The sequence below is a fragment of the Peromyscus maniculatus genome, chromosome 3, assembly GCF_049852395.1.
Source record: "Peromyscus maniculatus bairdii isolate BWxNUB_F1_BW_parent chromosome 3, HU_Pman_BW_mat_3.1, whole genome shotgun sequence".
NCBI classification, from domain to species: Eukaryota; Metazoa; Chordata; class Mammalia; order Rodentia; family Cricetidae; genus Peromyscus; species Peromyscus maniculatus.
The window spans coordinates 107,179,917-107,195,455 of NC_134854.1; the positions used below are offsets into that span (position 1 = coordinate 107,179,917).

General features: G+C 51.2%; 1 protein-coding gene across 3 annotated transcripts in view; it reads right to left on the reverse strand.

Moving 5' to 3' along the window:
- Sfxn5 (sideroflexin 5) overlaps positions 1–15,539 on the reverse strand; it is a 125,317-nt gene that overhangs the window by 46,376 nt on the left and 63,402 nt on the right. For all 3 annotated transcript variants that reach the window (XM_006991546.4, XM_042274502.2, XM_042274503.2), the window contains 3 exons: positions 12,856–12,909; positions 12,115–12,171; positions 10,898–10,963 (listed from right to left, as the gene is read on the reverse strand). In XM_006991546.4, the coding sequence (XP_006991608.1) occupies positions 10,898–10,963; positions 12,115–12,171; positions 12,856–12,909 (177 nt within the window). The remainder of the gene's footprint in view (positions 1–10,897; positions 10,964–12,114; positions 12,172–12,855; positions 12,910–15,539) is intronic.

Below are 15,539 nucleotides of genomic sequence, written 5' to 3' on the forward strand. Positions count from 1 at the left end.
AATCTAAAATCACCTAGGAAATAACCGTCTGGGTCTGTCTGTGAGGGAGCTTCTAGGTTGGGTCCACTGAGGGAAGAAGAGTCATCCTAAATGTGGGCCAGGGTCCTGGACTGCATAAAAAGGAGAAAGCAGGCTGGACGCCAGCATCCATCTTGCTTCGCTTCCTAGTGTGGCTGCAGTATGACAAGCCACCTCCATGTCACCATGCCTTCCCTGCCGTGATAGACAGCACCTTCACACTGAGGGTCCAACCTTAAACCCTCCCTTCCTTAGGTTATCCTGTGGGTGTTTGATCACGGCAATGAGAAAGCAACTAACACAGCCTCCTTCTCAAGAAGCAATGGCATGCTGGGCGGTGGTGGTGCACACCTTTAATCCCAGCACTCGGGAGGCAGAGCTAGGCGGATCTCTGTGAGTTCGAGGCCAGCCTGGGCTACAGAGCGAGATCCAGGACAGGCATCAAAACTACACAGAGGAACCTTGTCTCAAAAAACCAAAAAAAAGCCGGGCGGTGGTGGCGCACGCCTTTAATCCCAGCACTCGGGAGGCAGAGCCAGGCGGATCTCTGTGAGTTCGAGGCCAGCCTGGGCTACCAAGTGAGTTCCAGGAAAGGCGCAAAGCTACACAGAGAAACCCTGTCTCGAAAAACCAAAAAAAAAAAAAAAAAAAAAAAAAAAAAAAAAAAAAAAAAAAAAAAAAAAAAAAACCAAAAAAAAAAAAGAAAAAGAAAAAGAAAAGAAAAGGAAAGGAAAGGAAAGGAAAAGAAAAGAAGAGAAAAGAAAAGCAATGGCCTGATACCCCCAAACCATGGAGCATGCACCTAACATGGGATCCCTGACAAAGGCCCACTAGGCACTGGGGTCCAGGTATTGTGTAAATGGGAGGTAGGGCCTTTGACATATCCCTGTCCCAGCAGGTAGCTGCAGGCATAAAGATGATGAAGTATTGAGGAATAGGAAGCAGGAGTCTTAGCGGAAGAGAACAAGGAGCCTAATAAGCTTCTGCATGGTTGGCAGCCTCCTAGGCTGGGCAGAGCTGGAGTGCAGGAGTGGGAGACTAGAGACAATTGCTTGCAGCCCGCACCGAGACTTGCTGTGCCAGCCCGAGACTGACCCCTCCCTGGCTGGCCATTCTCCCCACTGGCTAGGACTGTCGCTGTCTTGAAGGGGTAACCTAGCTGGTTTGCCCCATGCCAAATGGGGACCTGAGGCAGGAAAGAATGGCCAGAGTCTCCTTGGAGCGGCAAGAAGCCCGTCTTCTCACCAGCAGCTCCGACCTCGCAGTCTCCTTGGAGGCAAGTGGTCACGGAAGGCCCTGTGCCTCCTTCGGTCTGTGGCCGCTGTCCCACGGGTCCTGAGCGTGGGCATGGCCACACTAGGAATTCGTGTGCAAATCTCTACCTTGTTTGTTTTCCCCCTCTGCCCAAATGGAGCCCCTGTTTGGTTAATTTCTGTTTTGTAGCTTATTTGGAGGCTGTTAAAACAGACCCTGGGGGACCCTCGGCAATGCTGTTCCATATCTCATTATCTTTCCTGAACCTGATTATTAGCTCTGATTCTTCTGATCGCTAGCTGCTGTTCGTGATGAGTTGTGTGCCATTAATGCCAGCTGGTTCCCTTAAACAGGACCTACCATGCCAGGGAAAATGAGCTGGCATTCTGAGCCTCCAGCCACTTGGCTTTTTAATTTTAATAGGCTCCACCAAATGTTCCAGGCCAAAGGACCCCGAGAAACAAGAACAGACGGGCTTCAATCCCCGAACTGCAGCCCTTCCTGGGATCCTTCCCAGGCTGTCTGTCCCTGCCCAAGGTTCTGGGGGCAGTATGGTTGGGTGTTGAGGAGGTGAGGGTAAGTGGCCATTTGCCTCCTCTGTGTCTTTGGCATAAACTCCACACCCACTACTGGTGGGTGGGCGAGGCAGCCATATTGCCTCCTAGAGAACTCCCAACTCAGCATGGACCTTCTCTCCACTTTGTAGTCCCTAGATCCCTCTCTGGGCGTGGGTATGTTGGCCTACTTCCAGATAAATATGTGTTTCTTGCTAAACTTTACCCCATCCATGTGGGGCTTGCTAGTTTTTGTTGTTGTTGTTTTTAATCCTTCATTGATTTTTTTTTTTTTGAGACATGATTTCATGTAGTCCAAGATGGCCTCAAATTACCCGAGGATGACTATGAATTCCTGGTCCTCCAGCCTCTACCTCCTAAGTGCTAGGATTACAGGTGTGTGGCTGGTTTATTCAATGCTGGGAATTGAACCCAGATCTTCGAGTGTGTTCAGCAAGTACTCTACCAACTGAGCTCCAGTCAAAGGAGCCCACCAGCTCCCCACTCCACCTTTTAAGAAAGAGACTGCATTTAAAATCTTTAATTTCATTTCATTTTTATCTATTCACTTATGTTTAGAGACATGATCTCACTGTGTAGCCCTGGCTGGCCTATAATTCACTACGTGGACCAGACTGGAGTCAAACTCACAAAGATCTGCCTGCCTCTGCCTCTAGAGTGCTGGAGTTAAAGGTCTGTGTTACCATGTATGGTGATTTTTTTTAAAATTTTAACTATTCATATGTGTGTGTGTGTGTCTGTGTGTGGGTATGTGCACGTGAGTTCAGATGACTATGGGGGCCAGAAGAGGGCATCAGATCTTCAGGAGATGGAGTTAGAGGAAGTGAGGAGGCCACCTCGAGTGTTAGGAACTGAACTTGAGTCCTCTGTCAAAGCAGTATGTGTTCTGACCCAGTGAGCCACCTCTCCAGCCCCCAAAGCTTTCTTCTTTAGTAGGAGCTGCACGCGTGAACAGCAGGTCAGGTGGGCACCCCATGACATAACACCTTTGGTGTCTGTCATTGGCCTCATGGCCAACAGCAACCTTGGTTTTGCAAGGCCTTCGGAGAGACACCAGGTAGGCTGATGGAGCGGCCATCTCACTTCTTACCTGGCTGTGTCCTCACTTGGGCTGGACACACAACCACCTGGGGACCCCTCTGTCACAACAGGCCTTAGCACTGTGCCTTTAAAGCTTCTGCTCCTCCCAGCGAAGGCTGGCTAACCCTGCCTCACCCTCACCCAGGCATCCTTGTCCGCTTCCAGTTGGAAGGCTCCTGAAGAAATTCTGGATCTTCCTAGACAAGAGTTTCTCCAGGCTCGCAGGGAAGCCACTCAACCCCCAGCGACCTGCCTGGTCCCGGGCATCATGGCTGCAGCTCTCCTGCCTCCGCTTCCACTCACCCTTGTCACCTCCCCCTACCTTCTCCTAAGCAGCTTACGCTTCCGTTTTCCCCGCTGGCCAGCGGGAAGGCTTAGTGGGTAAAGGCACTTGCTGCTAAGTCTGACGACCCGAGTTCAATCCCCAAGGCCCACATGTTGGAAGAAGAAAACGGGCTCCTGAAGCTGACCGACCCTGTTCTCCAACACACACACACTAAACTTTAAATATTAGAAGAGAAAATGGACACAGCCTTCACCGGTTCTCACGGCATCCCAGGAGCCAGAGGGCCCTGAACGACCTCACTCTGTACTAACTTGGGGAGGTCCTCCTGTGAACCAGGTCTCCCCACCCCCACCCCAGGGCCTCTGAGCACTGTTCCCGACATGCCTCCCTTTCAACCTAAATGTCAGCCCTCCTCTCTGCTCAGGGTGCTCCCTGACAGTTGCTGGAAGAGCCTGGAACTGGAACATTATGTAGGGTGTGTAGTGGTATTTGCTCTGCCCATGACCTTGGGCTACACAGCCTGAAGGAGGCAGTGCTTCTTACCAATTGACCTCTTTAAAAAAAAGGAAATAGTACGAAAAGCTACACTCAAATTCCCAAAATATTGTTTATGAATGTTTATTTTTATTTAAAACAGGTTGATTATAAATGCAATCTCTTTCTAAGGAAGAAAAGGGGATATAGACATGCTAGGATGAAAGGGTAGATTATTGAATCTACTTTTAAAGAGCAACAACTTGTTTGAAATATTTCATGTTGCTATGGATTTTGGTTTATTAATATAAATTTAAAGTTAATCTTGTTATACTATATGTATATTTCTACTCTTGTTTAAGGTATTATGTTTATGCAACTCATTTAAAATTATAATATATAATTAAGAAATAAAGATTAGTAATTAGTCATCTATGATAATCAAACTTATAGTCATGTTAGTTAAGTTTTCTAGATATACATAGATATATTTCAATTAGGTAGCTAATCTTCAAACACTGCAAAGAGAAGTGAGAGATGGCTCAGCAGTTAAGAGCACTGACTAATGTTCCAGAGGAACCGGGTTCAATTCCCAGGTCATCTGGGGTCCGATCACGCAAGGATAAAAAAATAAAAAATAATAAGTAAATAAATAAATAAATGGAAGAAGGGACCACGTGACCCCTCTCCTCTCTTTTGAAGAGGTCACGTACAAAGGCAGGAAGCACAGCCTCCTTCGGGCCCTATAGCCCAAGGTCATGGTCAGAGCAAATACCACTACAGGGGTGTTTGTGTGTGTGTGTGTGTGTGTGTGTGTGTGTGACTTGTGTTCATGTGTACTTGTGTGTCTATGTGTGTGCACATGCTTTGTGTTCATGTGTACTCATGCATGTGTGTGTGCTTTGGGCTCATGCATACTTGTGTGTGTCTCTGTGTAGGCCAGAAGACATCCTCAGGCACTGTTCTTCAAATGCTCTTCACGTTTTATTTTTGTGTTTGTTTGTTTGATTGTCTGAGACGGTCTCTCGCTGGCCTGGAGTTCACCAAGTAAGTTGGGCTGGCTGGCTGGTGAGCCCTAGGGAGTTGCCTGTCTCCACTTCTCTAGCATTCTCTATAGGCCACCATGCATGGCTTTTAAATTTAATTTAACGTGTGTGTGTGTGTGTGTGTGTGTGTGTGTGTGTGTGTGTGTGTGTGTGTACTTACGTGTGAGTGCCTGTGGAAGCCGGAAGAGCATGGGCCCCCCTGGAGTTGGAGTTACAGGATGTTGTAAACTGCCCCAGTATGAGACCCAAACTCTGGTCCCCTACAAGAGCAGCAAGTGCTCTTAACCACTGAGCCACCTCTCCAGCCCACGCTCGGATTTTTATGCGACTTCTGAAATCAAGCTCCAGCCTTCAAGCTTGCAAGGCAAAGGGCAAGCGTTTTCACCAACTGAGCTTACCACCTCACCCCCAGCCCAAGGCCAGAACTTTCTTCCACGTATCTCAGTCTCTAAGTACATATGTGTTTGCCTTTTTACACATCTCTAAATCAAAATAATGCGTGCCTCTGATAACTGAAAAAACACCACAATATTTAGTATATGTGGACTTGAACAGAAATCCATCTCTCCCAACAGACACTGAGTACTAGGGCCGAGGCTTGTCTCTCTTACCTGCCCACTGAATTCCCAGTCTGTGGTAAAATAAGTGTGGACTCAGTGATACATCAAAATGAATGATGTCTGAGGAGAAACGGGGAGGGCACAGAGCAGACCGGCCTTGCAAACCACTGCATCTCCTTGGCAAACGCTGAGCTTGCCTGGTCTGTGGGCACCTTCCAGGCTCATGTCATACTCAACCAGGGGAGGGGGCCCTGAAGGTCAGTCACCAGAGCTTCAGAGACGAAGTGCAGCTGACTGAACCCTGGGGGTGAGTAGGAGGCAGCTAGGTAGTGATCAAGGAGAGAGGAAGGCTCTGCAGAGACGCGGAGTCACGGGACACTGGGCTGTCTGCAAGGTTCTGCAAACCCTGCCGTACCTGCCAATGGGGTCTAAGGGGTCCTGAAGAACAGTGCGGGAGAAGGCATGAGACAGGAGGAATAAGAGCAGACCTTAGACCTCGCTTGGGTGACTGGACAGTCACAAGCCCAAAGGTCCTAGGTCTGTGTGGGTCCTGGAGGGCAAGGGATGGGTCAGGAAACCACTGAAGTACCAGAAGTTCCCACCAGAGGGCACAGCTATGTAAACTAAACCTGGCCACCAAGTGGACGGACTGGCGACCCTTCCTGAAGGTCAACTGTCTTCTAGCCTCAGGCACCCTGTGGCTTGGCGGTGAGCTCACTGGGCACAGCAGCAAAGGTGAATAGGATAGCTGGTCAACAGCCACAGTCAGCTCCAGCTGCCACTGAGGGGCTGATGTGCCGGGAGCGGTGGTCACCCCAAAAGCCTGAACTGTGTTCGGGAGGGACCAGTGCGCTGGCTGTGGGAAACCGGTTACATCAGACCCTTGTCCTCCCCAGGACAGATGCAGGGCTGCTTCTCACGTCTGACTCGCCACTGCGGGCACCACCATCTGCACGCTTCTGGAACGCTTCAGATTCGGCTGCTGGGTCTGTGCCATGGCCCCTCCAACCCAGAAGTCACCTTAGGGGGAAGTAGCATGACAATAGCCTGGACTAGGATTCATGGGTGCCACTCTGTCCCAACTACCCTGGGAACTCTGAGAACAGAAAGGAGGCCTGGCTATGCCCCTGCGAACAGCCAGTCAGACCTTGCCTTTCAGGAGGCAGGGTGTGCTCTGACTCATACCGCTGACTTAATGTTGGCCAGAAGACAGACGTCCAGAAACCAAGTCGGAAGGTTGGTGGTAGATCTAAAGAACCACCTCTAGTCTCCGCTAATCTTGGGGTGCCTGTGGGGGGACCAGCCTACCAAGGGTACAGTAATATTTCTTCTCAAATCTCAGTAAGCCCTAGTGGAAACAGGACAAAGGAGCCTTTATGTTAACTGAAGAGTATGTGAGTAAGCTGGGGTGGGGTGCAGAGGCTCTGCTCTATCTAGACTTCAGTCCATGCTCAATTTCCCCATCTATAAAATGGGGCTGAACTAGCACAGCACTGGCACTCTGTAAGGATTAGCCATTGTTACTGCTTGAGTGGCTGGTCACTAGCCTGACCGTCAAGGGCATGTGGGGTTGCCGACAAGCGATGAGAACCAGAAGATTCCCTGGGCCTCTCCCTGCAGACATGACTCCCTGGGCCTCACCCTGCAGACAGGACTCCCTGGGCCTCTCCCTGCAGACATGACTCCCTGGGCCTCACCCTGCAGACAGGACTCCCTGGGCCTCTCCCTGCAGACAAGACTCCCTGGGCCTCTCCCTGCAGACAAATGCTGCATCTAACATAGGAAGGACTGGGGAAGGGGGGTCTGCATTGTTCTTTGAGGAGAGGCCAATGTAGCTAAGACTTGGCTGAAGATGAAGGAGTCAGGGATAGGACACCAAAGTGTCTCTTGTCATTAGGGTCCACCAACTCACCCCTGGCAAGTCACAGATGTCAGCACTAAGCCTTCCTCCCCAGCCCCAGGTCCATCCCCACCCAGGAACCCGTGGTCAGTGGGTTGCACCTGCCACTTCCTACTTCTGCCCAAGACCCTGCACTGGCCAGTCTCAGATTCCCTTTGTGGCATTCACAGACCCTAACGAAGACCACTGCTATAACTTATTGTCACTGTCACCACTGTTCTCTACATAGCAGACACACTTCTGACGGTGTCCAGAATCCGTTCCTATCTCCCTGCATGCCTCTGAATCTGCTGTGCCCTCTCTCTGGGACATCCAGCCCTGCCTTCTGCTGGCTTTCTCCAACTGTGTCATGTGTCATCCCTGGAACTGAGATAGGTACCTTAGAGTCAGCGCCACCAGGGTTCTGACGGCCCCAATGCTCTCCACTCACCCTCCCAGCATCTTGAAGGCCATAGCTGCAGCCCGGGCCCCTGCAAAGTGTCTGGCCCATCCTGGGATTTGCAGAAAGACCGTGGATCCTGCCTGCTCTCTCCCTTCACAGAGATCATGAGGGCCAGCCTAGAAGCATTCCACATGAACTTCAGAAGAAAAACACAAAGAAAACCGCGAGAGGCTTCCTTTGTTAAAAGACGGCAAACTGTTAGGTTTCAAAAATAACTTAAGACGGGATTTCTTTTTTATTCTAAAGCAAGTGCCCAGACATTGCCAAATCTATTTATGAGGGCCCCAGAGAAGCTTCTCACCCCAACAGTCCAGGGCCCAGCATGAGGCTTCATTTGGGGGGAATGTCTGATTGGTGAGGGGGTGCTACTGGCCAAGGTCAAGAGTTCTCCAGAGAGAGAGGGGGAGAGAGAGAGAGAGAGAGAGAGAGAGAGAGAGAGACGAGGCTCTGCAGACCCCACAGAGGAAGCTGCAGCTCAGCTTAGCTCAGTCTCTGGGATCCGCTCTCAGCCCATCAGGCCCCATCTAGCCACCTGCTTGTAGGGACTCGTTTTAATTAATGCCAGAACTGGGCCAACCACTGGGGCCGTGACACTTGTTTGCAGGTCATCTGCTCCTAACAGGCTCGCCCTGGGAGGGGATTTGTCTCTAATTGAAGCCGAAATCAGTTAATGAGGCTGCAGGGCCTGGGGTTCCAGGGAACAAGGGAGAGGAAAATAAAATCAAGCCCCTGTCTCAGGCAGTTTTGTGATTTATACACACAAAAGAAAAGAAAGCAAGCTGCCGATTTTCCAAGTCAGGAACTCCACTCCATCTGCCTGAGTGAGGCCCTCGCTGTGTGAAGTCGTCAGGCAGAGGGACGCGCCACAGCTAAGGCTCAGGCTCCTGGAGAGGAGAGGAGGGGCCTCTCAAGGCCAGCGATCAATCAGCAGCCTAATTAATAGGTATTTATGGCACAGGGCTCTATGGTTCCCTCTGTGGGGGACAGGACAGATGCCTGTCCCTAGCTAACTTGTAATCCACTGGGGACAATGAGAGGACAGGGTGTGACTGAGTGTGGGAAGAACAAGAGGTTTCTGGGACTTAGGTCAAGGAAAATCTCCTCTGGGGGAATCTGGGAACCGAGCAAAGAGGGGGAGGGGGAGGGTGTCCCACACTGTGCAAGCACAGCCCAGTGTGAAGGCCCAAGGCCCAAGTAACTCTGCCGGGTTCTGTGTTCCTCCACCAGGCTATCTGAGCACGGTACAGGCCTGGGAAGTGTAGGGATGGAATGAACAGGACCCCACCACCAGCTGGATCCTAAGGACTGGGACTCAAGAGAGGCCAGAGCTTTCAGAAGTAGAATTCCTGAGCCACGGGCCCAAGGGGAAGGTACCAGGGCAATGACCTCTTCACTCAAGCCCTTCCCTGTGTGGCCCCCCTCCTCCCAGACCCTTCTGCTTCATCAGAACATCTCCAGGAAGGGAGAGACCGTTGAAATAGCTGAGCCAGGGAGGCTCCGAACTCCTCTTGCCTCACTGAGCGGGGAGGTGGTGAATGAGCCCTCTCCCCTCTCAGGAGAGCCCTGGCCCCGCAGAGTCCGGAAGCCTCCGTCTTTCTGACTCCCACACTAGGCTCAGGCAGGGCTGCAGGGCCACCAGGCAGACTTGCAGTGTTCCTACAGCGAGCCGTCTCCACAGGTCTGGCTGCATATAGCTCCTAACTGGCGGTAAGGCATAGGCTTCGGGGAAGAATGAGATCCCAGGCACAAGGAGGGATGGCCCACTTAACAGCCTCTTGGAGATGGCTTGGTCTGCGTGGGAGTGAAATAAAAGAGGCCACTTGAGGACAGCCCCAAAGCTCTACTTTAGAAGAACAGCAATAGCGATGCGTGTGTAGGATGCATGGCTTGTCACACCACAGTGTGTACAATTATGTTTAGTGACAGAGGAGATGAGAGAAGAGGGTTTTATCAAAAGATTAGTGTATGTGAATCCTTTCTTCATGCTCATTTGCATTTTCTATCTTTTTTAAAAAAAAATTTTAAAAATTGCTTTGATGTGCGTGTTTTGCCTGCATGTATGTGCGCCATGCGTGTACAGCACCTGGGGAGGCCGGAAGAGAATTACAGACGGTTGTGAGCCACCACGAGGGTGCTGGGAATCAAACCCAGGTCCTCCGGAAGAGCGGCTTGTGCTCTTGGCTGTTCAGTCATCTTTGTTGTCAAGATGAAGTCCCCATGGAGCCCAAGCTGACTCAAACTCACTACATACCAGGGATGACTGAGCTTCTGGTCCTCCTGCCTCCACCCCAGGAGTTCTGGGTGCAGGCATGGACCACCATGACCTGTTTCACGTGGCGCTGGGGATCAAAACCAAAGCTCTGCACATGCTAGGCTGGCACTCTACCGGCCGGGCCGCATTCCCAGCCCTGATTCGTACTTCCGTTCTTTGCTAACAATTAATGCATTTTTTGTGTTATTAGTGTCAGAAGTGGAAGGTACTTCACCCCCTGGAGTTGGTTAGAAGGAGCCACTCCAAAGGGGATCCAGGAAGTGGCATACATACAGGGGTAGGAACAAGGTTGGACAATGTCTCGGAGGCTTGACTCCTCGCTCTGGCTGTGACCCAAGACACTCTGTTGCCTGCCTGCTGTCCCCACCTGGGAACCACCAATCCCACACTCACTCAGTCCAGCTTTATTCTTAGAGGTCTGCAAAGACTCAACATGAGCCGGGCTTGAAGAGCACTCTAAACCTTCCGGGGAGGCTGGACGAGTGACCCTCCAGCCAAGACTGAAGAGGTTGCAGAGACAATTCTGTCCCCTCTATACCAGCTCCACTGAAGGCCAATGGCCTTCTCTAAGCGACAAGTAAAGACCAAGAAAAAGACACACACACCCTTTACTCATGGAGCCTCGGGCTTCACACAGTTGCTGTCCAGGGACCCCTAGCTCAGTTAGGGAGAGGAAATTCACGAGTCTGGGAGCAGTGAACTGGGACTGTAGACAGCCAGAGACCATGCCCCAGAGGCTGCTCTGTGGAAACTCCTGCACTAGAGAGACAGAGAGTGGAATTGTTCTAAAGAGAGTGCTGGGTGCGGGGACAGAGAGATTGGCCAACCTCCCGACCCCGAACTCTGCATCTCCATCCTCCCCGATGCCCTGGAGTGCCCATTTGTGTTCTTCCTATCAGGGCCTCGTCTCTGAAACACGGCTGGGCATCCCTTGCAGACCCCACTCCCCACACCCTGGCAGCAGCCCACGGGAGCTGGGTGGTTACTCACAGCGATGGAGACAGCACTGATGACGGCGCCCAGGTAGCCCTGGATGAACTTGGATGCAGGTGAAGGCTGGAAGACAGGCAGAAAGGTAGACACGCTGGGTGGCCAAAGCTCCAGCGGTCTCCTTGGCCAGCGAGAAGCACTCCCTCAGGAAGCCAAAGGGGCCCAGGCCTCCCTCAGCAACCTTCGAAGCAGAACATACAAGGCAGGGGCAGGTATCACTGGGCTCCTTTACTTCCGCCCTGTTCTAGAAGATCTGGGCCGACACTGCTGACTGACGGTGGGAAACAGAAGGGACCCACACAGGTCCTTTATGCCCAAGCTGTTGGGGTCCCATTAGGAAGGCTGTGTTGTGAGCAGGTGTTTAGGCCTGGCACACTGTCTGTGTGAGATGGCATTGTCTCACCAGCCAGTCTAGCTGGCTCTCACAGCCCCCTCAGCCCAGGCATCAGGGGGCTTCACTGTCAGTACATTATTGTTGCCCAGTAGTTCCACAGAACAAAAGATCTCAAGTCCCAACATAAAGAAGAATTAAAGGAAAGCTGGAGAACCTGTCTTTGCTACAGCTGCAGTTCGGAAGCAGCTGGCTTAAGGTTATATAGGAGGCAACTGAGTGGAGCCACATGGGTGAGACCTGCAAGAAGAGACTAGGTATGCAGGGTTAGATGAGATGGGCCCCTCAAGTTCCCACTACAAAGGCCAGCTTCTAACTCTGCTCTCTTTGCCACCGTCAGAAAATATTAAGAACAGCCCCTCCGAGGGAACCTAGATTCCTCTGGATCCGAGGATGGCCCAGAAGGAAAGATGGCCTTATCAGAGACCAGCTGTGTGGTCAGCAATCTGGAGCTGGGGACACTGAGCTGGCTCCTAGGTGAGTTCAGAAGCTTAGGGCAGTTCCGTCCTCGGGACGCTGATGCCTTCTGGGTCCAGTATCGGAGTGCACAAGCTTCTCTGCGAGAACCCAGAAGCCAGCAGAACTCACACCTGACAGACCTCCCCTTATTTCACCCACCTCTTGCAGGGCTCTTCCCAGAGGCTCCTGCTGACCCATGCCAAGCAAGCGGAATGCCACTTGCCTGTGGGGCTGGCGGCATAAACAAGCGCTCAAAGCGGGCAGTGCTTGACATCCACGATGGTGGCCTGTCGCACAGCAGAGAGAATTTCTGACCGGGTCGCTCCCACCTGAACCTGCCCCGCGCAGGGGAGGCGGCAACACTCACCTTGGTAGCGTTGCGGTTTGCATAGTTGACGCAGGCATTATGGCTCTGGTTCAGCCACTGAAGGCAACAAGGAGAGACGTGAGGGAAGGGACGGTCGCCTCTACGGAAGCCCCCCCTCCACCCCTGCCGGAAATCATGGCAAACTCTCTCTACATGTACAGAGAGATGGGGACGCCGAGGTGGCGTCTAGGTGAGTGGGGCAGCTTGGGGTGGGGGTACGGTCCTCAGGATGCTGACACCATTTGCATCCAAGATCTGAACGTACGAACTGTCCCGGAAGAATCCAGAAGCTAGTGGGATTCACCTCCTACACAGCCTCCGTTATCTGACCCCGCTCTGCCTGCCAGAGGCTCTGTTAGAAGCAACAGGAGTTTCTTCCTTGTTAGCATGACCCTGACATCAGAAAGAAGCCGCAGGCCTCTGGTCGCGACCATGGGTCAAGCAACCAATGGACAGAATGAGTTGCCACTGACGTGCGATCGTGTTCCAGGTGAGGGTCCACGGCCACCGCATCACCTCCATCTGGAGGTTAAAGTGACGCAAATGGCTGGCATCACACCGTGTGTTGGGGGCCTGTTCCGCAGAACAAGGTCTTGGTGGTTTAGGGAGAAGGGCGGCAGGGGGACAGAAGCACTCGACCCAGGGGCCTGGATGAAGCAGAAGACAACGGGGTGAGGAAGTTCCCTACCCATGTGTGCGTGTGTGGGCCTGCCTTCAGAAACCCTCTCCACAGGTTCTTACCTGCCAGAAGACAGTGGATGCCAGCGTCTGGTTGGGCAAGAGAAGACCCACCACCTAGGAAAGGGAGAGGGGTAGGTTAGGAAGGCAACAGAAATGCCCAAAGCTTTTGGGGGTTCTGTTTGCTTGTTTGTTTTACTTTTTTGAGACAGAGTCTCACTGCATCCAGGCTAACCAGCAATGTACTAGGTAACCCAGGCTCGCTTTGAAATCATAGCTCCTGTTGCAGCCTCTTGAGCGCTGGGATGACAGGTGTCTACCACCATGCCTGGTTCGCCCCATGAGTTTGCAAAGCACAAGTATATAGCCGTGGACAAGAGGGAATTGGAGCTATATGGACACTGGTGTGGTCTGGTATGCACGTGCACAGTGATGCCTACGGTGAGGCTGGATGCAATAAAAACAACTGAGTGTAGAATTACATTACTGTGTAATCCTCTTTATATGAAAGAAAAAAATACAGCTATCTACCCAACACACACATACACACTTGCACACACACACACACACATACTCATTCACACTAACACACACACACACACACACACACACACACACACACACACACACACACACACACACACAGCAACTGTAGTTAGCAGAATTAGCTGTGGATTTCCATGGAAGTCATTCCAGACTACTTTCTCATGGTCTTCTGACTTCTGCTTTTTTTTATTAACAATGGATTTTATTTATTTCCATAACTGGAGGGAGCAATAAAAACAAGTGAGCAAGCAAAAGGAAGCTCACCTCTTCCCCTCAAGTAGACCAAACCCTTCTCCTATAGGATTCTTGTGAGAATTAAATAATCTCAACGTCCTTCAAGGGATTCATACATAGACTCTGGGGAAATGTGCCACTGCTAAGCCTTCACCAAGAGTAAACTGACATTGTAGTTAACCTTAAAGACTGGGCCACAGGTCATGTGCTAAAGGCTTAGTCTGTGAGGGCACTACAAAACTCATCCATGAGTTATCGGGGGGAGGTAGGTCACTGAGATGGTGCCTTGGAAGGCAGAGCCTGTCTCAGGCATTTCCCCTCATGCATGCTCTCGGCCTCCCGTCCATACGCCCCGAGCTGTTTTGCTCAACCATGGATGTGCTCTCTGCCACAGTCCTCTGCCTCATCACAGGCCTAGAAGCAGCAGAACCAAGTGACCATGGACCAATACCTCTGAAACCGTGAGCGAAATCAAGTCCCTTTCTCCTTTACACTGCATTCTGTTTCAACGGGAAGCCAGCACCCCGAGCGGATGAATGGATGAACAAACACACTAGGTATGCTTGTAGACCCATTGTGCCTCAAACCCAAATAGCACTGGAATCTAGACTTGCTGGCTACCTGTAAAAGAATTTGTTATTTATTTATGTGTACGTGTTTCTGCCTCTGTGTGTGTTTCTATGCGTGGAGGCCAAAAGAGGCCACTGGATCCCCTGGAGCTGAAGTGATAGGCGTTTGCGAATTGCCTAACGTGGGTGCTAGCGGCTGAACCCAGGTCCTCTGGCAGAGGAACAAGGGCTCTTAACTACTAAGCCAGTGGTTCTCAACCTTCTAATGCTGCGACCCTTTAATACAGTTCTTCATGTTGTAGTGACCATCAACCATAAAATTATTTTGTTGCTACTTCAAAATTGTAATTTTACTACTATTATGAATCATAATGTAAATACCTGATATACAGGAGATCTGATATGCAATCTTTGTGAAAGGGCCATTTAAACCCCAAAGGGGTTGCGATCCATAGGTTGAGAACCACTGCACTGAACCATCTCTACACACACACACACACACACACACACACACACACACACACACACCCTTTTTAAACAGTCTTATGTGTCCTAGGATGGCCTTGTACTTGTTGTATAGCTGAGGATGATCTTGAAGTTCCTGTCTTGCCTCTATCTCCCAAGTCCTAGGATTGCAGGAAACAGATCCATGCTGGGGTGCTGAGGATTGAATCCAGGGTTTTGTGCATGCCAAACAAGCACTGAGCTACATCTCCAGCCCTGATTTTGTGTGTGTGTGTGTGTGTGTGTGTGTGTGTGTGTGTGTGTGTGTGTGTGGCTGTGACTGTGTCTCTGGCTGTGTCTGCACACACAAACACCAAGGGTCATGCATTTGGAGGTCAGAGGACAACTTTTAGGAGTCAATTCTCACTTTCCATCTTGTTTTGAGGTGAGGTCTCTCTTGTCTCTGTCCCTGCACTGCGTGCTCCAGGCAAGCTAGCCCATGAGCTCTGGGCAATTCTCCTGCCTCCACTTCCCATCACACTATGGAAATGTTTGGTTATAGATGCACACTGCCACCTCCAGCGTTTTACATGGGATCTGTGGATCCAAACTGAAGGATCTGAACACAGGTCATCACAGCAAGGGCTTTAACCACTGAATCATCTTACCTGCGTGCCCCCCCCCCTTTGAGACAGAGTCTAATATAGCTCAAGCTGGCTCAGAACTTCCTACGTAGCTGAGGATGATCTCGAACTTCTGATCCTCCTGCCCCTGCCTCGAACGTGCCGGGCTTACAGGTGTGCACCACCATGCCTGGCTGATCTTGACACTGGCTGCGCCTTGGACATCAAGGACTTGTGTGAGTCTCTTGAGTTTACCTCTGGAGTGTTTGTGTGTAAAGCAGCATCTACCAAGTACGGCTGCATATGGGGAAAATGTGCACAGCCATCCACA